Source organism: Polypterus senegalus, chromosome 15 (genome assembly GCF_016835505.1).
Source record: "Polypterus senegalus isolate Bchr_013 chromosome 15, ASM1683550v1, whole genome shotgun sequence".
NCBI lineage: Eukaryota > Metazoa > Chordata > Cladistia > Polypteriformes > Polypteridae > Polypterus > Polypterus senegalus.
Genome location: NC_053168.1, coordinates 65,751,938 through 65,777,934, shown reverse-complemented (window position 1 = coordinate 65,777,934; position 25,997 = coordinate 65,751,938). Strand labels below are relative to the sequence as shown.

General features: G+C 39.9%; 2 protein-coding genes across 5 annotated transcripts in view; one reads left to right on the top strand and one right to left on the bottom strand.

Annotated features, from left to right (window-relative positions):
- osgin2 (oxidative stress induced growth inhibitor family member 2) overlaps positions 1-19,494 on the top strand; it is a 67,362-nt gene extending 47,868 nt beyond the window's left edge. For both annotated transcript variants that reach the window (XM_039736265.1, XM_039736266.1), the window contains exon 6: positions 15,872-19,494. In XM_039736265.1, the coding sequence (XP_039592199.1) occupies positions 15,872-16,928 (1,057 nt within the window). In that variant the 3' untranslated portion in view covers positions 16,929-19,494. The remainder of the gene's footprint in view (positions 1-15,871) is intronic.
- Positions 19,495-19,725: 231 nt separating this feature from the next.
- The window catches only part of nbn (nibrin), an 83,023-nt gene continuing 76,751 nt past the window's right edge, over positions 19,726-25,997 (bottom strand). For all 3 annotated transcript variants that reach the window (XM_039736263.1, XM_039736262.1, XM_039736261.1), the window contains exon 17: positions 19,726-19,970. In XM_039736263.1, the coding sequence (XP_039592197.1) occupies positions 19,940-19,970 (31 nt within the window). In that variant the 3' untranslated portion in view covers positions 19,726-19,939. The remainder of the gene's footprint in view (positions 19,971-25,997) is intronic.

Genomic DNA, 25,997 nt, shown 5'->3' with positions numbered 1-25,997 from the left:
GAGGTGAAGGGAAGGACAAGATGTGGTAGAAAAAAAGTGTACAAGCAATAGGGATAACCGCACCATGGAGAGGATTGTGAAACAAAACCCATTCAAAACTGTGGGGGAGATTCACAAAGAGTGGACTGCAGCTGGAGTCAGTGCTTCAAGAACCACCACGCACAGACGTATGCAAGACATGGGTTTCAGCTGTCGCATTTCTTGTGTCAAGCCACTCTTGAACAAGAGACAGCGTCAGAAGCGTCTCGACTGGACTGCTGCCGTGTGGTCCAAAGTTATGCTCTCTGATGAAAGTAAATTTTGCATTTCCTTTGGAAATCAAGGTCACAGAGTCTGGAGGAAGACAGGAGAGGCACAGAATCCACGTTGCTTGAGGTCCAGTGTAAAGTTTACACAGTCAGTGATGGTTTGGGGTGCCATGTCATCTGCTGGTGTTGGTCCATTGTGTTTTCTGAGCTCCAAGGTCAACACAGCCGTCTACCAGGAAGTTTTAGAGCACTTCATGCTTCCTGCTGCTGACAAACTTTATGGAGATGCAGATTTCATTTTCCAACAGGACCTGGCACCTGCACAAAGTGCCAAAACTACCAGTACCTGGTTTAAGGACCATGGTATCCCTGTTTTTGATTGGCCAGCAAACTCGCCTGACCTTAACCCCTGTGAAGAGGAAGATGCAATACGCCAGACCCAACAATTCAGAAGAGCTGAAGGCCACTATCAGAGCAACATGGGCTCTCATAACACCTGAGCAGTGCCACAGACTGATCGACTCCATGCCACACCGCATTGCTGCAGTAATCCAGGCCAAAGGAGCCTCAACTAAATATCGAGTGCTGTACATGCTCATACTTTTCATGTTCATACCTTTCAGTTTGCCAACATTTCTAAAAATCCTTTTTTTGCATTGGTCTTAATTGATATTCTAATTTTCCGAGATACTGAATTTGGGACTTTCATTAGTTGTCAGTTATAATCATCCATCCATCCATCCATTTTCTAACCCGCTGAATCCGAATACAGGGTCACAGGGGTCTACTGGAGCCAATCCCAGCCAACACAGGCCACAAGGCAGGAACCAATCCTGAGCAGGGTGCCAACCCACCGCAGGTATAATCATCAAAATTAAAAGAAATAAACATTTGAAATACATCAGTCTGTGTGTATTGAATAAATCTAATATACAAGTTACACTTTTTGAATAGAATTACTGAAATAATTCAACTTTGTCATGATATTCTAATTTTATGACCGGCACCTGTATTAAACGCGGCTAAGATGAAGAAACACGGTCATGGGGAGGTGTTTAGAAATTTTTGATAATAACTGAATTGAATTTAATGTGTTTACATCAAAACCTGAAAGAATGTAATTTAATGTAGATTTAAAAGAAGTTCACCAGTATGTGAAGTATCAACTCAGAGATGGTGCTTTTATCTCTAAGGCAAGGGTCTCCAACTCCGGTCCTGGAAGGTAATTGTGGCTGCCAGTTTTCATTCTGTTTCCTTATTGGTGACCAATTTTTGCTCCTAATTAACTTCTTTTCCCTTCATTTTAATTGACTTGTTTTTTAAGACTTTGTCCTCTAAATTGCTTCATTTTTTTCCTTAAATGGCACCCAAACAGAAATAAGATGCGAAGTGTGCCAACAGATGACTGGTTAAGTCGGGCCTCAAACTCCGACCATTTTCCTAATTAGAAGTCGATTCCTGTTGTTAATGAAACCCGTTCTATGGCTTGTCAGTATTTTCATTTTGCCAAAGCAGACATTTCCACTACTGTTGATTTTCTTTTTTCTAAGAGCATCATCAAAATGTTGTGTGGAGCGGAGCAGATCAGCATTACTGAGACCTTCACTTTTATTTATTTTCAAATATTGTATGATGGACACAGGCTCATTTTGTATCTTATTGTTTGGCTGCTAATTAAGGAATGAAAGAAATACTTAAGGGGTCTGAGTCTTAAATAGCAAGTCAATTAAAATGAAGTCAAAAGAGTTAATTAGAGGCAAGTAATGGTCACTAAGTAAAGAATTAGAATGACAACCTATAGCCACAGCAGCGCTGCAGGACCGGAGTTGGAGATCCCTGCTCTAAGGTGAACTGCACTATGACACTTTTTACATTATGTACTATCTTTAAATTCAACTAAATCATTTTGTACCACACAATGTCTTATTAATAGATATTTTAATATACTAGGGGGCTTTGTCCCATGCTTGCTTCGCTCGCCAACCCTCGTGTCTCTGCTGCTCGCGTTGTGAAGAGGGGGGCTGAATGCACCCCAAGGAGACACGGTCACTCCTCCGAAATCCCCTGTTAAATGGTGATACAATGGGAAACAAATACAGTTTTTTGTTTAACCTCCTCTTTGCTCGATCAGCTGCTGGATGAGAGCTGCATCTAACGCAGCACACTTGTTGTAGCTGCCGATGTGTAAGGCGAAGTCAGGCACGGGTAAGATGCGTGTCAAAGAGGTCTCACAGTCCATAAGTTCGTTTTAAAATATTTAGTGAAAGTTAAAAGCAAATAATCCACACAAGAATAAAAAGAAAAATAGTTACACACATAGAATAAAGGAAAAAAAAAAGGAAAAAATGTATCTTCTACAGACTTAAGTTTTTCTTAAGAAGCTTTGGTTATTTCTGTACTTAAAGGTTCTTAATTTCTTCTTCTGTATGTCTTAAACATACGGTTCAACACTTAAATCTTTTATTTTAAGAGTCACTTCACACTCAAAAGGCCCATAGGCTGTTGGCACATAGACATGCACAGAGACACGTTCACGTGCGCAAGCACGAACGTGAGCACAAACAAGGACACGGTTAAAAAAACGTATGCCTCTATACCTTACACAAGGCGAGGCTAAACACTTACTAAAGAACATTGTTTACTCAAAAACTGTTAAGAAATGACAGGAAAATACCAACTCAATTCTATTCACGGGGGTTATAGGAACCTCCCATATTTTATGCATTATCATCTAATAAATATTCATACATTTTATAGAACTAGGAAAATGGCTCTTACACTTGTGTCATATCACCTATGTCTATATATTCAATCTCTTTTCGCTTTTACCTTTTCATCAATATCGTATTGAATTTTGATTCCGTGTTTGGAATTACATCATGACAACGCAACGTATAACTGCCTGTGAGTGAATATCATTTCTTTCTCTCTACAAGAAATGTGTCTGACAATAGCATTCACACAAATGAGAAATGATTGAACCGCGTGCGTGGTTATATGGGCTGGACTTTTCCGAATCTCTTTGCATAAGCTCTTGCCTCGCAGGGCTTGAAATTTTCTCTCGTGGGATTTCACTTTCACCAAACAACAAATCTTTTAATTCTCGCAGATATGCCTCTTCATTGGGAAAAAACACTACTTTATTTTTTCCCTGATGGCAACACAAATTAGATGATCTACAAGTCTCTGACTTAATCTGAACAATATATTTGATCTCTTTTCGATGTTCCGTTATTTCACCGAGTAATAGTTTCCATTTGTTTGCGCTAATGTGATCTTTATTATCCTTTTTTTGAGACTTTTGAATTTTCATACTTCCATCATCTCTAACCTGCTCTGCATATGTACCGTGCCGCCCCAGGTGTGGTTAAATCTCTTGGCACAAAGACTCGTCTCATGGAACATGAAAGAGTCTCTCTGAGAAAATCACATCTCATCTACTTCAAGATTTTTTTTTTATAATAGAGAGACTTTCATATTAAGGTGTTATGTTTCTGAGGCTTAAGCAGTGTCTGTCTGTCAAACATGTACAGGTATGTCTCCCATTGTGCTGAGATGCGTGATCATCGGTTACCCTGTGTAACTATAATAACTGTCCACATTAGGCTCTTTTTGGCATTACTTGTTTTAATAATTTTGTTTTGTAGCTTTCTTGCTTGCCGGCATCATAACAGCCTGCCTTTCTTCTGCTCATGCACCATTTCTTCACATTGTTTCTTTAGAATAATGCATTCAGTTAGTTCTGCACTTTTATCCCTCCACAGTCAGGATTTTTCCCATTGTTAAATGTTTCCATTTTTCATCTTTATTTCTGCCAATTTGAAACGGTGATAATTACATGAATTAAACTGTTTATTATTGTATAGTACATTTGCAGATGTGAGTCGATTCACATAAACAAAAGATACATGAAGAGCTTTGTAACATTTTTGAAATTCCGCCAACAGTGCTGCCCTCAGTCTGTGTTGCGTTAAAGCATGTCAGCTACACACAGCATACTTTCCTGGCGTGACAGAGGAATTGCACGCTAGGCCTGACAAAGCTTACCCAGATTTCAATCATTTAGGATAATTTTTCCGTAAAGAAGTTAACCAGAATAAACTTCTAGGCGTGGAGAGGGTTGAGAAGCTGCAGGGTATATTTAAAGGTACACTTCAAACAATGGCAGACATGTTCATCCTAAACCTTAAGAGTAATAGGAAATTAAAAACCTTTTTTGAACGAGTAAGGTGATAAGCAGGAAAATATGGCAGATATCGGGCATTGACAGGAATTCACAACAGAACACGGATTGGGACAGATATTTTTTCAAAATTGGATGACAAGCTTTATAAAAGAGGCCTTCTAAAAGCAGTGTACCACATCCAGGAACTGAAATGTTTTGCAGTACCGCCATTTTTTGGTCTTAAATAGTTAAGCATTGAGTTCTTCTTGGCACAGCTAAAGTTGATATTTCTTTAACGCCTTCACCCACAACCCACATACTGAATGGGATTTTAAACAAGGGATAGCAGATATTTTTTAGTGTGGGTGTGTGTCTTTTCATTTTTCCTATTTGTGCCAAATGAATTTATTAATGGATTATTTTTAATATCGGAACAGTAGTATGATTTGATATGAAATAAAAAGTAGAAAGCCTGAAATTTCCTTAATGGTTAATTTACTGAAATGATAAAGGAGTTAAAGGTGAGTTCAGATCAAAAAACAGTTCACAAGCTACACACGAGTTAAGGTCAAATAAACAGGAACAGAATTTACAAAAGTGAATGTGAAGACCTAATGAGGCGTTCCAGGATTGATAACCTTCAGCACAGTTCTCCTCATTTCAGGCTATTCCTGTATTTATTTTTAAGGAAGGATGAAGCTTTATGAACATTGGCGACTTTGTCCTAAACAATAGCTGTGCGATATTGATAATAAACACTAATATAAAATGCTAGAAATGATTATTTTTTTATTAATAATTCACTGGTATACAGTGATTTTGCTGCCAACGATGTCTGAACGGTTTTATATTAAGTTTATGGTGCTGATTAAGAATATGACTTTGGTTTTGCCAGATTGGCTCTAGTTTCTGAGATATATAATAGTTAATTAATTAGTGCAACATGTTTGAAAAGCATTCAGAATTGCAAGAATATAACATCATACAATACATAAATTAAAAATATCTAAGAGTGACAGGAAAAGTTATGTATGATTTGATTAATTAATACAATATTAATTAGTTATTGTTATTAATGTCAATGTTTCAAAAAACGCTGTTTATGCGATTTCCTTTTATGTGCGTCATCAGGACAATCACGTTGGCGACTCCAACAGTAGTTCACCATCATGTGTATGTCCCATCTGCTTTGATCTCTCTCCTCCATCACCTTCATATCCTGGTGGAACCTCTCGCCTTGTTCCTCGCTGAAGTCTCCAAGGTTATCTGGAAATCTGTTTAAATGGCTATGGAGATAATATGAGCATAAAGATGCACTAACCCCTAAATTTCTGAAGTTAGCAAGCATATCTTGCACCAATTCTTCATAATTGCCTGCTCTGTGATTACCCAAGTAGTTCTTCACAACAGAGACAAAACTCTTCCAGGCCAAAGCCTCAGTGTCATTCATGCATTTGGTAAAATTGGAATCATTCATGAGTTTACGGATCTGAGGACCATCAAAAATTCCAGCTTTTAGTTTTTCCATGCTCAGTCAAGGGAATGATCTACAAATGTACTTGAAGCAATTACCCGTTTTGTCCAAAGCCCTAACAAATTGCTTCATCAATCCTAGCTTAATATGAAGGGGTGGGAGAATGATTTTGTTCTTGTCCACCAGTGGCTTGTTGATGATATTCGCAGCGCCAACAATCATTTATTCCCTTGTCGGCCATGACACTTCGGTCTAATGATCTTGCTTTGCCCTGCTATCCCAGAGGCACATGAAGCATGGGTATTTTGTGTATCCAGATTGCTGTCCAAGCAAGAAGTTCACCATCTTCAGATCAACACAAATCGACCAATGATATTCATGATAACTGATTTTCTGTAATACGATTTTTACATTTTCATATTCTTCTTTAAGTTTTGTTGAGTGAGCAATGGGAGGAGACGCATAACGGTTACCATTGTGCAAGAGAACACATTTCAAGCTTCTAATGGAGCCGTCTATAAAAAGCCGCCAGTCTTCTGGTCGATATTCTGTTAGTCCCAGTTGAAGTAGAATTCCTGGGATATCATTGCAGTATACAAGTTCTTCCTCTTGGTTGAAATATGGGAGAAGCCTCTCTTCTCTTGTTCGATGGAAATTAAAATTACAGCCTGCCTTTATAAGATTTTGTTCATTAAGTCTGGATGCTAAAAGTTAGTAAAGTAAGTCTCAATTCAGGTCATTGAGTTCTTTTTGGCTTAATGGTTGAAGCGTCGAAGAGCTTCCCTTAAATTCACTTCCACTGCTACTACCTGCCATACACTCCAATCCCTGCCTCCCTTCAGAGTCTGACAGTGGCTGGTTTGGTAGTCTGGTAAACATTAGTATGGGAACGTCATTGCCATGTGGAATAGGTCGTCTTGCTGATTCCAAATCAGGATAATTCCACTGAGCTTTCTTGTAACGATTAAAGCCTTTCATCTTTACAACCCCCCCGCTAAGGAGGGTGTTCTGGCCGCCTCGCTGTTCTCCGCCCTTTTTTCCACCTTGTCAGGAGACCCACGGTGTATTTCGGGGATCTCCTGCTTACTCTGGGGTCGGCGCACAGCTTGAGTCTCTCTATTAGGAAAAGAGAGCCTCTTTGCTGTTTGCATGCCCGTTGACTTTAAAGAAACCAGAGGCGGCATCTTCAGCACCGCATCGCTCCGAGAGACAGCACTTTTCAGCTGCTCTGGTACGATCAGTGCTTCCACCGCCCCTTCTGTCATCACACCACATTCGCTTGTAGGGCTCGTAGTGACTTGGCACCCGCTACTAATTAACCGTGGGCCCACGTCACTCTGTGTCCCCTTATTCTGTACGGTACCGGTAAAACTCACCTGTACCGCCAAATCAATCATGAGGGGAGACTCCCGACCAAATCGCCGTAAGTATTCATCCACCTTTCTTAAAGGCGCTTCAGCCGCTGCTCCCAAGTCCCTAACGATCTTCTTTATTGTTGTCACAACCTGTAGAAATTTGTGCACGGGCTGAAGCAACTTCTCCAGCTCGTGCACGTCCAAAAAGTTACTTAATTCAACCGGAGTCATGCTCGAGCCATCATTAGCCTTGCGCTCCGGCTGGGAGCCAATAAACACAGCCGCTCCTGGCACGTGCTCAGACAGGTCCCGCAAGGGAGCCTGGGATTTAGAGTTCTTTTCGGAGGTCCGCGGTGCCGCTTTTGGCTGACTGCGATCTGTCTGTATCAATTTATCGACGGACCGATCAGTCATTTCCCGGACCTCCTTACCTTTTTGTGCTTTGCTCGCCTCCCCTTTCCCTTTTGGAAAAACCAAGTCCGTCTTTTCTTTGGGCGAAGCCACAAACAGCTGGACATGGAACATCACCTTCCTGTAATCCCTCGTGGTACGCCCCGTGTCCCTCGCCGGCACCCGTAATGCGGAAGTCCTTCAGGTTACTCAGTTGCCTGAACGAGAGCGCGCTATCGCCTTCGGGTATGTCTCCTGCCTCCCGCAGAGCCTTCGGATGGACATCTGGGAGGTATGTACACGGGACAACATGTGTTAAATTAAAAAGATTCCCAAGTACATTTTCCGCACATACCTCGTCGGAGACGTCCTCCTCCGGGAATCTCTCCCGAAACGCATAGCCGCTCCATGGCTTGTCTTGAGCGCAAGCAATGCCGAGCGCTAGACCTCCGCTGCTGCTGGCGCTCTGCCTGGTCTTCTTCTTCCCCATGACTTCCTTGGTAAATCGGGTTGCTGCCGATTTTACCTGTGTGTCGACGCTGTCTTCTTGGGGTATACTGTTCACAATAAAATTTTTTTAAATTCAGGTCCTCTGCCAAACTGACGGCCAGAGAATCCTGCCGGCTACGCCAATTGTGACAGAGTTAAGTGCTTGCTCGCACCCTTGTACCCTCGGACCACACGTCAGACACCAGATAAAAGTCCAAATAATTATTTATTATAATAATTATGTGCACAAAGCACGCTCCTCTCCACAATTCACCAATAATAATCACAATAAACCAATCCTCCACTCCCAGACGCTTAGCCACCCTGCCTCCCAACTCAGCTCATTGTCTGGGAGCTCCCACAGTCCTTTTATATTCCCTGACCCGGAGGTGTTCCTGCCCAACAGTCCACAAGTCCTTATTCCTTCCGGGTCAGGGTAAATAGTCCCTTTCTTCAACCCGGGAGCACGTCGTTTCTTCCTGTCACGTGACCGTGACACACTCCCGGTCATAGGGCACATAAGAGCCTACGAGCCCCCCTACAGCAACGCCTGGTGGCCCCCAAGGTATCCAGCAGGGCTGTGTACAAACACTACATAGTCCATGATGCCCTGCTGGAACTCGGGGCATAATCATGCTGTCGGGAGAGCTCCTCCTGGCGGCCTGGGGTTGAGGGCCAGAGTGAACTGCCGGCAATCAACCACAACTTATTAAGACAGAACTTTTTGGGTATAAACCAAAACTAGGTTGACAAACTTCTACTGTAGCTGACTTCTTTCCTCTGCAAATTCACAGTTGAATTCTGGCTTCAAAAAGTCACTTTTATAGCATTGTAGGCCTACAAATTGAAATACAAAATAATTATATGGGATATTTCATTACCTAAGACACTGTTAAAGAGTCAAAAAACAGACCAAAAGCTATTGCATTTGTTATCACACACAAGTCGCATTGGGGGAAATGCATTATTTTCATGGATGTCCATTATCTCAAAAACTAGAAACAATTTAGCCAAGTAATGGGATTTTTGAATTCAGCACCCTCAAAATACCATAGTTCCATTCAAAAAACCTTGGCACCTGAAAAAAAAAAAAAATTTTGTAGACCTGTGAATAGTTAACATTTATCTTTGTTCCTTATTGTATAATAACAAATATGTTAAAGAAAATCTTTAAAATTGGAATGAAACAAACATTTGTTTAAGAACATCAATCATACCATGATGGGCACGGTCCCCAGTTTGAAAAGCATTGTCCAAATGTATAAGAGATCTTTTCTTCTCTTCAAGAACCGTCTTAACTCCAGTGTCTTCTGCTTTGTAGCATGCTGAAGGAATCTTGGCCTTCTGGTTCAGCATTTTTTCTCACGACACCACACATGACATGGTGCCCCAGAGCTTCTTCAGCCTTGTCACACGTGCATGTGCAAGGTCTGTCAACTTGACAAGTTAGCACTTATATAAACACCAAAGCTGAACAAATCTTTAAGTAACAGACATGACCCAATATTCAGATACCAGTTGTTGAACAGGGTAAGCAGGGGGGCTTGTGCAAAATGTATTGTCTTATATCTACAAGTGAACATGTAATAAGAGGGAGGTAGGTACAATAATCTGTCTATAAATAGTACCAGAACTATACTTGATTTCAGGAAGCTTTTTCATGGAAGCAAGCCTGTCTTACAGAAGAATCCCTAAACTGAGACGTGGACGAGAAGCCAAAAGAGTACTGGACATATTTACAAAACTTTACAGTATAATATTCTCAAACCTGCTTAATCCAGGTCAGAGTGGCAGAGGGCTGGAGTCTAACCTGGTAACCTTGGATGCACGGCAGGAATCAGCCCTGGATGGAGCATCAGTACATGGTAGGGTACACTTAAAAAGAGGGTGTTTTCAGAGATCATTTATTTGTAAAATTATATTGTTGCTCTGCACAATATTCACGAGGCTACAAAAGGGAAAGGTTCTGCTTCTGTCTAGTAGCTTGGGGACAGAAACATAGTGTACAGGCCATTTTACAAGACAATAGAGTTCTAAGAAAATGTTACCTTTTAAAATAAACTCCAAGGTACCACCAGCACTAATTTGGTGTCACATACTACCTTTTATGTGCTAAGAACATACATTGAGATGTAACACTGACTTCTTAGAACTTTTTCCCCAAGGGGAAATGTGGCTTTTTATAGAAGCTATTCAAGTAATTCAATAGATAAATAAATATATATTCACACAAGACTATGGAGTGAACAGACCTTTAATGACCTCTTGGGCACAGCTATCAGCAGTGTGTCTGTCCGCAAAGAGAGTGTTGACCTTGTCGAGAGGTTTACTTACCTGTGACATTTATGTCTCTGGTGACTCTTCCTATGAAGTCAGTAGACAGATTGGGATAGCATGGGGGTCGAGAGGTCGCTGGAAAGGGGTGTGTGGCGCTCCTGATATCTCTGCAAAAGGAAAGTCCAAGTCTTTAGAGTCCTGAGGCTTCCTGTTTTGCTATATGGTTGCAATACAAGGACGCTATCCAGTGACCTGAGATGAAGACTGGACTCCTTTGGTACTGTGTCTTTTCAGAGAATCCTTGGGTACCACTGGTTTAAGTTTGTGTCGAATGAGTGGTTGCTCATGGAGTCCCAAATGAGGAACATTAGCTGCGTTGTGAGGGAGTGTCAGTTACGGCACTACAGCCATGGCGCGATTCCCCGAGGGTGATCCAGCTAGCAGGATACTCATTGTTGAGGATCTAAGCAGCTGCACCAGGCCAAGGGGACGCCCACATAACACCTGGCTGCAGCCGACAGATGTTCATTTGTGGGACGGGACCGCATGTCTACCTTGGGGGTTGCCAACCAGGATCCCAAGCTGTTTTGTTGTGTGGTGGGTGCAGCAATGTGCTGTACCAGTGATTGCTCCCCAACCTGAATCTGACCTGATGGCGTGAACACACACAAGAATGACTAAAAAGCAAGAAAACTTTTGTCTTTGCAGTCACAGTCACATTTGGTGTATCGCTGTTGGTATAAAGGAACCCCCATAGCGTTTCTTGTCTGAAAGTCCACAGTGTTAGTGTGTCAAGGAAGAGGATATGCAGCACTGTTCAAAATGGCACTCAGTTTTGTTTTAATTCTCTCCTTTGCTACTACCTCCAGGGGGTCCAGAGTGTGACCTATAATGGAGGCTGTCCTTTTAATCAGCTTGCTGATTTGGTGGGCCTCTCTTGAAGTGATGTTACCAGCCCAGCACACCACAGTATAGGAAATCACACTTGCTATCACAGAGTTTCAGAAGATGTGAAGGATGTCACTTCCCACATTAAAGAAACACAGTCTCCTAAGGAGGAAGGGCCTGCTCTGCTCATTCTTACATAGTCCAACTTTGTTGATACACTAGTTCAGCCAAACACAATTTCAGGTAAAAATAAAATTATATTTATTTAACAATAACCCCATTACAAGGCTAACTTCAGTACAATAATAAGACACCCAATTAGTTACCTTCTGTCTCCCATCTACCACTCCTTCACAAGTATCATGCACCTCCTTCCGACTCTGAAGTTCGTGCTGAGCAAATGGCTTCCTTTTATGGTAGAATGGGAGACCTGTCGGTGTCACAACACTGCGTGATGGAAGCCTTTCTGGGTCATATGAAAGTTCCCCAAAGTAGGGTGGTCTGTTCCTCATAGTGCCACCCTGCAGACCCTAACAGCATCACCCTTCTGTATTACAATTCCCTTTCAAACTGGGCTCCAGCCAGGGGAGTACCGCTCAAGCAATCACTTAGTCCTCTGTCCATCCATTATTTGCTCATCTTGACTAGGATATAAACTGGGGACCATTGTGCCTCCATTCCTGTGCTCTGTCCATTATTGCTTCCTGGTCGGGTAGATCTTTCCCAGTTGAGATGCCAGGCTCTCTAGGCTTCAGAAAAGGCAAACGGTTGCTATCCATACTCAGCATGTCAGCATCATAATGTTTCTGGGAACAAGACTGTCAGTTTTCATTGTTTTATTGGCTTAAACAATTCCCAAATCTCAACTCTGTAGAGCAAGGTTTCCAACCTGTGGTCCAGAGCCTGGTAATCAGGTTTGTATTAAGTCCTTTAATTTAGCAGTTTTAGAAATGGTACATTATATGCAATAAATGGTTTTATAACGCATAACTTGCTTGTGATGGCTCATCCTGTCAAACAGCTGCCCTATGTCACTACCTGCAGTTCACCAGTGATGCGTAAACTGAAAACTGACAGGTTACCTGTGACTAGCAGTGAACTGGATCTACAAGCCTAACAGCAAGAATTAAGGAACAAAGAACAAATAATTTTTATCATCTTGACCACGTTAGCCTAGGCAGATGTCTGGTGTGGGTGGCAGTGTTGTATGCTAAATGCAGTTTCAGCAGGGATGGAAAACTGGTGGGTTCCTCATTACATGTTCACTGTTAAAGCATAAATCTCTGAGATGCAAACAAGTTTTGCATCATCTTTATCATGCTTCTCGTATTTTGAAATGGTTTGTTAAATCTCAGTCTACTGGTAGTGTGAGCAACATGGTTGTTGGACTATTGAGAACTCTATGAACACCAGAAAATATCAAAAGGACGACACACAGGCTGTACAGCACAGTCCTTGACAATACAGCAGGATGTCATTTCTTCCTCGTCATTTAGCTGCTCCCATTAGGGATTGCCACAGAGGATCAACTTTTTCCGTATCTTCACAACCATTACCTGCATGTCCCCTCTCAACACATCCATAAACCTTCTCTTAGGCCTTAATATTTTCTGGCAGCTCTATCCTTAGCATCCTTCTTCCAATATACCCAGCATCTCTCCTCTGCATATGTACAAACCAACGCAATCTTCCCTCTCAAACTTTGTCTCCAAACCGTTGAATCTGAGCTGACCCTCTAATGTACTCGTTTCTAATCCTGTCCATCATCGTCACGGCCAATGCAAATCTTAACATATTGAGTAGTTTGTGATTCTAACCATTGAAGTGTATGATATTTAATTGTATAATATTTAACCATCATGCATTTAATCAGTGTGTATGTAACAAATACTCAGTATGCATAATGTATCTTTCGTTGCCATTACCTTACAATTTCCTTCTCAACTGACAACTAATTACCATCTTGTGCCATTGAATATAGGCCTCTTCATCTCTTCAATAAAAACAATTAAGGGTTTATGGCATTATGATACCACTTAAAGGCTGGTTGTCAGCAACTTATATATAGCTGGAAAAATGGTCCTTGGATGTAAAAAATTTTAGAAACCACTGCTATAGAGCATCTTGGTATGAGGTAGAAAGGACAGCTTGTGACAAGACTCTGTAGCCATGAGATCTGCAACAACTGCTCAACACAATCATATCCACACAGCACTATATTCCTGAACTCACGCAGCACCTTATGAAAACCACGTGCAGATGAAGTGACGCTCTTCTGAGACCAAAGTAGTTGCAACAAACTGTTAGACAGGTAAAGCTAATAAACAGCACACTCAGTGTAATTAACACTCAAAAAGGTACAGAGAGAATCAGGAAGGAGCAAACTCTTCTCATTAAAACTTATTTTCTTACAATGAAAGCTTACAGGCGTTCTCAGGTTTTACAGCTACTGAAAGGGGGATATTAAACCACAGGCTGAAGAGCATAAAATGTCCTTCCATCTGTTTGGTTTGATGTCACCATCAAATGTGCAGTATGCTGAAGATATCAAATAAACAGTAGTCCCAAAAAAGACAGCTTACCCATCAATGACTCCCTGACTAGAGCAGACTGTAATTCAGAACTTTGTGGCTTTGAGTGATCTAAATATTGATAATATTCACGTGTCCTTTATTAGCAGATACCTATGACCATAGATGTACCATGTTGCCAAATTTCATCTTTTTAACTAAAAAGAAAAGTGTTTTTGTTGATGAGTGAGTGAGTCAACTTTGTAATATTGTTTTATGTGTTAAGAGAGAGATTTAGAAATATTTGTATTTTACCATCTCTTCAAATGCTTAGCTCTCTGTTTGTTTTTATACTAATTTCCCTTTTTGTTGTGGACTTTGCTCACTTAATTGTATACTAATAAGTACAAGGAGTGCAATGGGCACTGAATGCTGGAAGACTGCAGTTACTTCAGTGTCAGTCCCACTAATGGGACCAGTTGTACATACTGGATGAGTTAACTAGAACACCTGGAAAAGGGGATGACAATGACGAAAACCCTTTAAATTCAGGAGGAAAACAATAAGATATCCCAATGTAATATGAATAAATAAATAAATAAATATATATATATATATATATATATATATATATATATATATATATATATATATACACAATACAAGTCAAAGATTTTAGAGCACCTCAATTTTTATGGAAATGCACGCAGTTAAATGTCTAGTTCTGAAACAACTTGGAGGTGTGTTTTGGGTCATTGTCTTATTTGAGGAGGAACCCCTGACCTACTAGACACAGACCAGAAGGTACTGTGTGGTGGTGCAAAATGCCATGGTAACCCTTTTGATTCAGAATGCCAGTCACTCTGTGCAAGTCACCAACTCTGCCTCCAGCAAAAGAACGTCAGACCATCACACTTCCTCCTCCATGTTTGACAGTAGGTGTCACACACTGAAGGACCATCCTTTCACCAACCTTCATGGTGTACAAACACCCTGTGTGATGAAGCAAAGTTTTCAAATTTTGATTTATCGGTCCATAAGACTTTCTTCCAGTCTGCATTAGTCCACAGCTGGTATTTCAAGGCCCTGTTTTGTCATTTAAGGAATGGTTTTCTTTCTGCCACTCACCCTGCCAAACCTGCTGTCTCCTCTTCCTAGTGGATACTGAGACTTGCTCTTTCGACCGCTGTTAAGCTATGCTTGATGCTATTGCGCTTTGAGATGCCTGTGATCATGCAAGTTGGTGGACCTGAGAAACATGTCGTTCTTGCCATTATCATGGGAATTTACAAAATTTGCACAGTGCAGTTTTGTCCAAGTAGTACTTCTGAAGTTGTAGTAACAGTCTGTTCCCAACTCTGCTTTAAGACTCACAGAGGGTTTTTACGTAATCAATAGAACTTGGTACGCCTGTGCAAATTGGGTGCTTTAACTTGCAAGGCTTAATTTACTTTAAATGCTGCACAACTTCTGTAGGTTGTAACTAATCCGCTGTTCCCTGATGATGGCCTATTTGTAATATTCTAATATTTCCTTTTTTAAGTTTTTCCTAAACAAAGCTTTAAATTTAAATGTCTGGCAGTATATGTACTGCTTACCTTTTTACTATTTTAGGTCATTCATTGCATTTCAATGGATTAAATTTGAAGAAAAACTGGAAAAAAAACTGAGGTGTTCTAAAACTTTTGATCAGTAGTGTATATCAAATGTATATAAAAAGTCTACACACCTCTGCTAAAATGGAAGATTTTATATAATAAAAAATGAAACCAAGAGAAATCCTGTTAGAGCATCGTAATAGAAATGACTGCCACACCCTGCGGCAGTGGATTTGAGTAACTGGTTTAAAAATGAAGGATGTAAACCTTAAGCACTGCAAAAGCACACCCAGGTCACACTTGGGACTGTATACCGTAGTGCACATTCTGCAGTTTACTTTTAGTGTAACTGATCACGTCAGGCAGTGATAAAAGAGTTCACGTGGTGTATTAAGAGAAAAAGCTTGTCAGTGTTTTGGGGGAATTTATATACAATGAAATTCATGTCATCATTGATTCTGATATTTTCATTTTCAGAAATACAACAAATGACAGAGCAACGCCAGATGAAATCGCATCCTACTATAAGAATTACGTAAAGCTGATGGGGCTTCAAAAGAACTTTGTAGACAATACATATGTGACATCTGTCATGAAACTTCATCGAAACAAGAAAGAAACCGATAACTGTGAAGTGAGAACAGAAATGACCAACAGCGACCAAGAACTGCCAGAGAAAGAATGTGGCTCCTCTGCGTTGCCTCAGAGCATTTGGGAAGTGAGAGGTTATCAGAGAGTTTGCAATGGCTCTCATGTGCCCTTCTGTCTGTTTGCCGAGAATGTGGTCCTTGCGACTGGTGCATCCGATTCTCCAGTCAAGTTGGATGTGGAAGGGGAAGACTTGCCTTACGTATTCCACTGCATTTCAGATTTAGGAATGGCCATGAGCAAGCAAAACCTGAGTCGGTCGTCTGACCCAGTGTTAATTGTTGGGGCAGGACTTAGTGCTGCCGATGCCATTTTGTGCACTTACAACAACAACATTTCCATTATTCATGTCTTTCGCAAGCGGGTTGATGACCCCAGCCTAATCTTCAAGCAGCTTCCAAAAACACTTTATCCAGAGTACCACAAGACCTATCATATGATGTGCACACAGTCCTATTCTGCTGCGACTGGCTTATATCCCGACTACACAAGCTTCCCAGAACATTGTGTGGTCTCATTTAAACCAGACAAGAACTGCATCCTAGAAAGTGCCAACAGCTTGAAGGTGTTTAAAATCTCAATAGCCTTGGTGCTAATTGGCACCCACCCTAACCTGTTTTTCTTGAAAAATCAAGGGCAGTACTTGGGCCTTAATCCCAAAAAACCTATCTCATGTAGGCAAAATCCTATAGATATCCACCCCTATACCTTTGAGTGTACAAAAGAAGATAATCTTTTTGCTATGGGGCCTCTCATTGGAGATAATTTTGTACGGTTCCTCAAAGGAGGCGCGCTGGGCATCTCCAGCTGCTTGGCAAAGAGGCACAAAAAGAAAGGGAAACTAATTGTTAATGAAGGCGGAGGAGAAAGCCCTGGTTCCAAGTGAGGCATGCTGAGAGCTCTGGGAAAACTGAAAAAGCACACAACTACAGAACGTTACGACCAAGTGTCAGCGGTCACACTTGCACTACCTGAGTCTGTTCTCATTTTTATCTGCTAGCATTTAAATATGCAGCTTCTTTAAAATGGCTGGAAACTTATAGGTTCTCAACACTAAACAATTTTAACATATTATGTGAAAACAGCAGTTCAAAAATAAATATACTTGACCTTATATAAACAAGTGCTAAATTTTAGTTTTGTACCTCAGTTTTAACACTTTAAAATGTATTCATAATTTACAAAACTAATTTACAGTTTCATATTAAGCAAAAGTACCACATCATGGTGTCCCAGAATACCAAAGGATCCTAATGGAAACCTTGGCTATCAAATAGAGCTTGGTGTCATCAGCGCTGAATGAAACTTACTACAGCACGTCTCTCCTGATGGCAGGTCGTGTTGTAAACTGTGTGCTGAGCTTTTTCAGGTAAGGAGGTCAGACATTTTGAGGTAAGCTAGTTCTGCTTACTAATCATGGTGCTGTTGGATGATGACATGTTGCATGATGAATAGCACATGCAATTAAGAATTTCACTGTTCTCGTAAATGTGATGATAATGACTCTATATGCCCATGAGCCTCTTCGTCACCAGCGATCAAGTCTTAACCAATATGTGAAAAAGGCTTCGCTGCATGACATGCTGCTGGCTAAGTCCTCTGGTGGCGCCTGGGCAGTCTTGGCTCCTCTCTGTGCACTGCAGGCGTTACTGAAGCTAGCTGAGGAGGGGAAAGCTACACTTTAACTAGGTGATATTTGAAATAACAAGGCACAGTCACAGAGAAATCAACATCACATATTTTTCATTATATGGAATTAACTTGTCCATTTATTGCATGATGCCCTCTGTAGTCTTTCTATCAGTATGCTAATGTCAACCTCATTTTACTTGTACGTTTAGTCTTTATTTTTTATGATTTTTACACTTTATATTAGTGGAACACTGCATTGTGTTAGTTTTGTTCCTGCTTTCTTGTAAATCTTGTCCCAACACAACATATTCTTCCAAAAAAACAGTGAGTAGTAGTATACTGGTAGGCATGAAGAGAAGCTGATAACACAGGAGAACACTGTTACATCAACTTCAGGTTCAAACAAATCTCAGTGTGTACCAATTCATGCATTTCAAGATCAATTCTGTTTATATGATCGTTTGATTTGGTACAACTAGAGAAGCGCTGAAGTGGTCGCTGGATGGAATTTCTAAACAAAGACGTGCAGCTTAAGTTTAATGAAGAACTGGACCAAGAGTCTGTATAAAACTGGGAAGGTGCATTGGAAACCCTCCAACATTGTGTGATCGACCAGCCCGGAATCAATGGAGCATTCAGTCTGCCGCTAAAGTGTAGCAAAAGTGGATTATCTCTGTACACTGTGCTAATTAAAAAGAAAATAACAGATGCATAAATTCCATTACAACACAGCATTCCTTTACCATTATGCACAAACACCTGTGTACCAATAGTTTATTTAGTTTAAAATGATTCATGAAAAAGTGCTTATTTAAGAAAAACAGTCGCTTTTTCCTGCTTTTCCCTTAGATGGTTATGCACTTTATGTATGCTTTTCTTTATGAACTTGTGACCTGTGAATTTTTTAACACCACAATCCAAGATAATCTGACTGTTTATGCTGTGAATATTCAAAATAGAAATAAGCAAATTAACCACAAATGAAGACATAATACACTGTCCTTATACTTGGAGCAGAAACAGAACATGTCTTATAAGATGCGTTGAGACGAGGGACAGGGCATTTGAAGCCCTCAAGTGGGGGTCCTGCTGCAATGCATTCATGTGCGGATTTGGCTGGGGGGGTCTGCTATTCTCAGGAATTCAGGACTGCACACTTACTAGGGAGTTAACCAGTTGCCAAATTTTAAATTACCTAAAAACTGTTATGTAGGTTCATTCTACATGTGCCAAAAATTTTATTTTTTAATATCAAAACAGCATCAAAGTATTCAGAGTTGATATGTACTGCACTTGCATTGTATTTTAATCTCCTGAATTTTGTACCTTGCTAGGACTTTACAAAGCCACTAAATATATATAGAATATGTGAATGTCCATTATTAACTAAGATGATGGGATGGATTTTTTTTATTGTTAAACAAGATGTATACTTACATTGAAAAGCTGTAATAACAGTGTTCAAGCTGTCAGCCTGATCTCATTGATCCCAGGTTACGGAGGGAGTGCTTCTGTGAGAGTCAGACTGGTGTTTTGAGCTGAAGTGGGGGTCAGCCATGACACTCAGGCAAACCCACATTTTCAGCTGTCTGCATTATACAATGTTGGCCAGCAGGCTACTTTATTCTAAGGCATCACAATTGTTCTTCTGTAAGCAAAAATGCTGCATAACTTTAGCCAATAAATGCTTAGTCAGTTTCAGATCATTAATTGTATTACCGTATTTTATATTGCTTCTTAACAGATCAGCAGATTTTACTTAAGTAAACCTTACAGCCATGTCAATTCTTTAAATTCATTTTGACAGTCAGCTAAATGTGAATTTGTTTATTCCTTATTCTTGACATTGATAACTGAAATCAGCATAATATGTAAATATTCAGCATATATTTTGCCATATATTGAGATCAGGGAACACCATTAATCAAAATGTACTGTAAAATGACTTCAAAAGAAACTGCTTATAACATTAATTACTCAAAATTAACAATTTTTGACATACTGTATATGTAGTTAAGAGAAGTACAACAAGGCATACTTTGTTCTGTAAATTTTTTTTTTTTATTATTTTTAACAATAAAACCCTTAGAAAAAAACAATATTTTCTATGTGATTACGGTATATATCTCTTAATGATATCAATTACAAATTGCTTGTTGCTTATTACTTTGTTTTGGTTCACTGCACCCATTCAGGAAGTGAAATGAAGAAGCCCCTCAATACCGTAAAGATGATCAGTGATGTGTCAGCAAGCAATCAGAATTCTTATCTCCTTTTTGCAACTCGGGGGTTATACCTACAAACGAGAAAAAAAAAGTACATTTTCTTTACAAAATGGATTTTAAAGTATACTAATACATGTATAATGCACATGTAAAGATACTTTCAATAGGAAACTGCTCTGTGCTTGAATCAAGTATGTAACAATAAGAAACAAGTGGTTTTCTCGTCACGCCCTCAGACATTTTTCTACAACTGCTGTCCCCCAGGCTCGGGTTGCAAACACTGCTCTGATGCAGTACAGGCACCTGTGACGCCTCTCTGAATGAAAGCCCACCTACTCATCCCCCCAATAAGTTTGAACAGAAGGCATTAAAGTTCACAAAATCAACCCCATCTGGGCCTTTCTCAGTACTTCATATACAAAAAAGGATGCATATATATATATATATATATATATATATGTATATATATATATGTGTGTATATATATATATATGTGTGTATATATATATATATATATATATATATATATATATATATATATATATATATGAGGGCATTTATGTTGTTCATTTAACTGTTTTAAATGGCTTTTACAATTATACCATACTTCCAACAGTAGGAAATAATATTTATTCTAACTGCAGAAGTTGTTATAATGGAACAAAATCACTGAAGATACAAAATTGAGGTATACTATTGAATTTAATTTTGAATAGATTCCTAAGTATTTAAAATATTAATAAGACACTGGTATAAAGAGTACCTACATAAAAATAACATACAAGACAATTCTGTTCAGAAGGAATGCCTATAAAAGTAAATAAACATCATTTCAGAGCTGATTAGTTAACCGATCTTCTCATCTCTTCGTTTGCTCATTTACAGTAGGGATTTGCACAGCACAAGTTTCTGTGGATAATTTCTGGATTGTTTTCCAGGTGCAATAATTTCAAGAGGCCGACTTCATTCATTTTGCATTATTTTAAGGGACCCTACTCTAAATTCAGCTGTCTTCATTAAAACCTCTTGAAGTGATGTCGGTACAACGCAGACAGGATCCTTAAGAAGTTTATTGCTCAGTTTTAATATCCCTGTCATTACTTAAAACACTTCCTTCAATTTTCAGCTTGTTTGGAGAGCTGCAGTCTGTCTAGGGCACACAGGGAATAAGGCATGAAGTAATAACTAAGACGGAGTTCCAGCACAGTGCAGGGCACATTCATATACATAGCCTCCCATAGTCACTCCAGTGAACATTCCATGTATGGATGTCATGTGAGAGGAAAACTGTGCCACTGTGACAAACTAACTTTATATATAAAGAAAACCTTATTTAATTGGTTATCTCTTCAAGTAAAGAGTCAAATACAATATTTAAATCATAATATTTCAACAAGTGGCAATGACTGCTGTTTGCCTCTCAAACAATCCAAAATATTTCAACATGGCCTTTTCAGAACAGCATAAAGCAAATCACTCAAGTCACAATGAAAAGTTGGGTCCACTTGAAATTTTGCTCCCTGATTTTGTATGTCACATTGAGGGAATATATTTTGTAACTTGACTAAAGATCCAATTCTAGCAATGCTACATAAATACTGTGTATTTCCATCAAGATAAATTGACAACTGCGTAGCTTATAAAAATACATCTTATACACTATGAGAAATTAAACTGCACAGATCAAAAAAGTAAATTGAACAAACAAAAAAAACCCATAACCCCTCTAGGCCTACCTAAAGAATTCTTGAACCTCTGTCTGCTTGACGGTGCTCCATACCAGTCTCTTCTTTCTCTCCCATCACCCTGGCCTCTCTTCTCTGGCCTGGTGTGTGCGCCTCCATAATGATTCCAGCTCCACTCATAACATCCTCTGAAGTCCTGTGGCCAGGCTCTCACTCATTCTTTCATGGCCCTAGGTATTCCCCTAACTTAAGTTCCAGGCACTTCTCCTATACTCGATAATATGGGACAGTGGGTCAAAACTACATTACGGAGCAGGAACCGCTTGCTGTCACATTCTAAAGCTATTGCTGTTCTCAACACTTAACACTAGAATCCCTGAAGCCTACGAAAAAAACTCATAATCCTGGGCCACCTTAACTCTTTCAGGGCAGATGTCGACTTCTGTCAAAATTCAGGAGTAGAGGATGGTAATCAGCTGTAAACTGAGGCAAAACACACTGATACGTTTTAGTTTGTCTCTTTGCTAAGAGGAAAGTTAGCTTCGTTGATTTGACTTCAATTTCCTTTGCGTGAATGAGTAGCAAAGAGAAAACAACGTCTTAGATGGCATCAACGTCTGGCGAGAGACCAAAGCAAATGTGCGAAGCAAAGTGCTCCGTGGGTGACATTTTGTGTTTTACCCCTGAAACATACTCTGACTTGTTGGACTCAAAAAGGAAACAGAGGTACCAGTATCAGCTGATCATAGCGCCAAACACGTTCGTGTAGGTTAAGTGCCTACAGGGGATACCGCTGCTTACGATGACAAGAGATAAGAATTAGACTGCATTGCACTGCGACTGTCACCATCACACGAAGACAGCCTGGCAGCTGGCCCACCACGGCATTCTTTCTGACCTTCAAGCTACCCCTGAGATGACAGCCACGGCACACAGCGGCAGACATTTTATGTTGATTTATGTGTGAAACCATTGCTTTGTTAGCAGTTTTTTTTGGAAAAATAGTCAGCCCTCAAAGAGTTAAATTCATTCACAACCTACACATCAGTATCTTTAGTTTTGCAAATGTGTCAATCAGTACAAGCAGCAAGTAGCCTGCTATCCCATCCCCTCCACCAATGGAGCTCAACTTGGGCAAAAAGTTCTACCAACTCAAGGCTCTTTATCTGCGTGTCAGGTGCTTGGAGTTGTATAGGGTAAATAATATATCGTTATTTGGAATACACACATTTCATGTGTGTTCCGTGTATACAACGATATGTGTAGAAATAATGTAAATGCGAGGCAAGTAATGTAGAACACATACCTAAAGCAGAAAGTTTTTCCAAGTTATACTAATAATGACGTGAAATGCATAAGGTGTGAAGACTTTAGTCCAAATCTATACTAATAAAAGGCAAAGCCCTCACTGACTGACTGACTCACTCACTGACTCATCACTAATTCTCCAACTTCCCGTGTAGGTAGAAGGCTGAAATTTGGCAGGCTTATTCCTTACAGTTTACTTACAAAAGTTAAGCACTTTTTACTTCGAAATTCTACGCATAACGGTCATAACAGTTGATAACGGTCGACAACGTCCGCCATGTTGAACTTTCTTATTTATGGCCCCATCTTCACGAAATTTGGTAGGTGGCTTCCCTGCGCTAACCAAAACCGATGTACGTACTTATTTCGGTGGTATGACGCCACTGTTGGCCGCCATATTGAACTTTTCAACAGTCTTTGTTACTTATGGGCAAATCTTCAAGAGATTTGGTACACAGGTTCCCAACGCTAACTGAATCCTACTTACGTACATATATATGTCCATAGCCTGCAGCTCAGTCACCGTGTGAGGCGGCGTTGAGTCCCCCATCCCAACGCCTCCCACGTTGTTGGCTGCCTGCCTATATAAGGCTGTCCGTCGCTCCAGTCTCTACATTCCCTTCCTTGCTTCGCCACGGGATTGACATCTCCCTGCTGATAACTACAGCCTTTTTATTTAATCCACAGCTTCTCCGCTGTTTTATTGTTCATTTATTACGATTATAGTTATTCTGTAGGTATTTTATACTTACTTTATATTGTTCAAGTACCCATTTCCTTTATCATTCTAACCATACCCGCATTAACATGTCTATCAAGGTGATCACCATCGATCAAAGAACTGTCACTTACTGAGTGGTTTCCATGCCCGGAGATGGCACCTATCTTTTCCATTCTCTGTGTTACATATTGCACGGCCATATCAGGCTCACTCTTGATATCTGGGGAAACATTGTGTCTTATGTATTGAATGACTGGGACAGGTTTAAGGTGTGGACTGATGACGGTACAGGAGATAATTATACTACACAGGAGCACTATAAGAGTGAAATGCTTAAGCCCTTCACCTATGGTTCTGCATGTGATGGCTCTGTGTGTGTGTGTGTGTATATATATATATATATATATATATATATATATATATATATATATATATATATATATATATATATATATATATACACACAGATATACAGATATATATATATATAATGTGTGTGTGTATGTATGTACAGTATGTACATCCTTACTACATGCAAAATCACCTCAGCTACAGTTGTGCTTGAAAGTTTGTGAACCCTTTAGAATTTTCTATATTTCTGCATAAAAATTACCTAAAACATCATCAGATTTTCACTCAAGTCCTAAAAGTAGATAAAGAGAAACCAGTTAAACAAATGAGACAAAAATATTATACTTGGGTCATTTATTTATTAAGGAAAATGATCGAATATTACATATTTGTGAGTGGCAAAAGTATGTGAACCTTTGCTTTCAGTATCTGGTGTGACATCCCCTTTGCAGCAATAACTGCAACTAAACGTTTCCGGTAACTTTTCATCATTCCTGCACACCGGCTTGGAGGAATTTTAGCCCATTACTCCGTACAGAACAGCTTCATCTCTGGGATGTTGGTGGGTTTCCTAACATTACCTGCTCGCTTCAGGTCCTTCCACAACATTTCGATTGGATTAAGGTCAGGACTTTGACTTGGCCATTCCAAAACATTAACTTTATTCTTCTTTAACCATTCTTTGGTAGAACGACCTGTGTGCTTAGGGTTGTTGTCTTGCTGAATGACCCACCTCCTCTTGAGATTCAGTTCATGGACAGATGTCCTAACATTTTCCTTTAGAATTCTCTGACTCAGAATTCATTGTTCCATCAATAAAGGCAAGCCATTTTGGCCCAGATGCAGCAAAACAGGCCTTAACCATGATACTACCACCACCATGTTTCACAGATGGGATAAGGTTCTTATGCTGGAATACAGTGTTTTCCTTTCTCCAAACATAATGCTTTTCACTTAAACCAAAAAGTTCTATTTTGGTCTCAGCTGTCCACAAAACATTCTTCCAATAGCCTTTCTGGTTTGTCCACGTGATCTTTAGCAAACTGCAGACGAGCAGCAATGTTTTTTTGGAGAGCAGTGGCTTTCTCCTTGCAACCCTGCCATGCACACCATTGTTGTTCAGTGTTCTCCTGATGGTGGACTCATGAACATGAACATTAGCCAATGTGAGAGAGGCCTTCAGTTGCTTAGAAGTTACCCTGGGGTCCTTTGTGACCTCGACGAATATTACACGCCTTGCTCTTGGAGTGATCTTTGTTGGTCGACCATTCCTGGGGAGGGTAACAATGGTGTTGAATTTCCTCCATTTGTACACAATCTGTCTGACTGTGGATTGGTGGAGTCCAAACTCTAGAGATGGTTTTGTAACCTTTTCCAGCCTGATGAGCATCAACAACTCTTTTTCTGAGGTCCTCAGAAATCTCCTTTGTTTGTGCCATGATACACTTCCACAAACATGTGTTGTGAAGAGCAGACTTTGATAGATCTCTGTTCTTTAAATAACACAGGGTGCCCACTTACACCTGATTGTCATCCCATTGATTGAAAACACCAGACTCTAATTTCACCTTCAAACTAACTGCTAATCCTAGAGGTTCATATACTTTTGCCACTGACAAATATGTAATATTCGATCATTTTCCTCAATAAATAAATGACCAAGTATAATATTTTTGTCTCATTTGTTTAACTGGTTTCTTTTTATCTACTTTTAGGACTTGAGTGAAAATCTGATGATTTTAGGTCATATTTATGCAGAAATATAAAAAATTCTAAAGGGTTCACAAACTTTCAAGCACACTGTAGCTACTCTAAGCTGTAAAAGCAATAGTTCTACATCAGGTTTCTTCCATATTGCTGATCTCTTTACAAGCATAGGAATCTCTTTTCAGCTGCTGATTCTCATGATGTTAATCTTTCAGTTACTGGCCAGAGCTTGTGACTAAAGATAAAGATGGGGATGCAGACTGATGGGTAAATGGAGAGCTTCTTCTGGGGACATAACTGCTGCTTCACCAACACAGTCCTGCTGC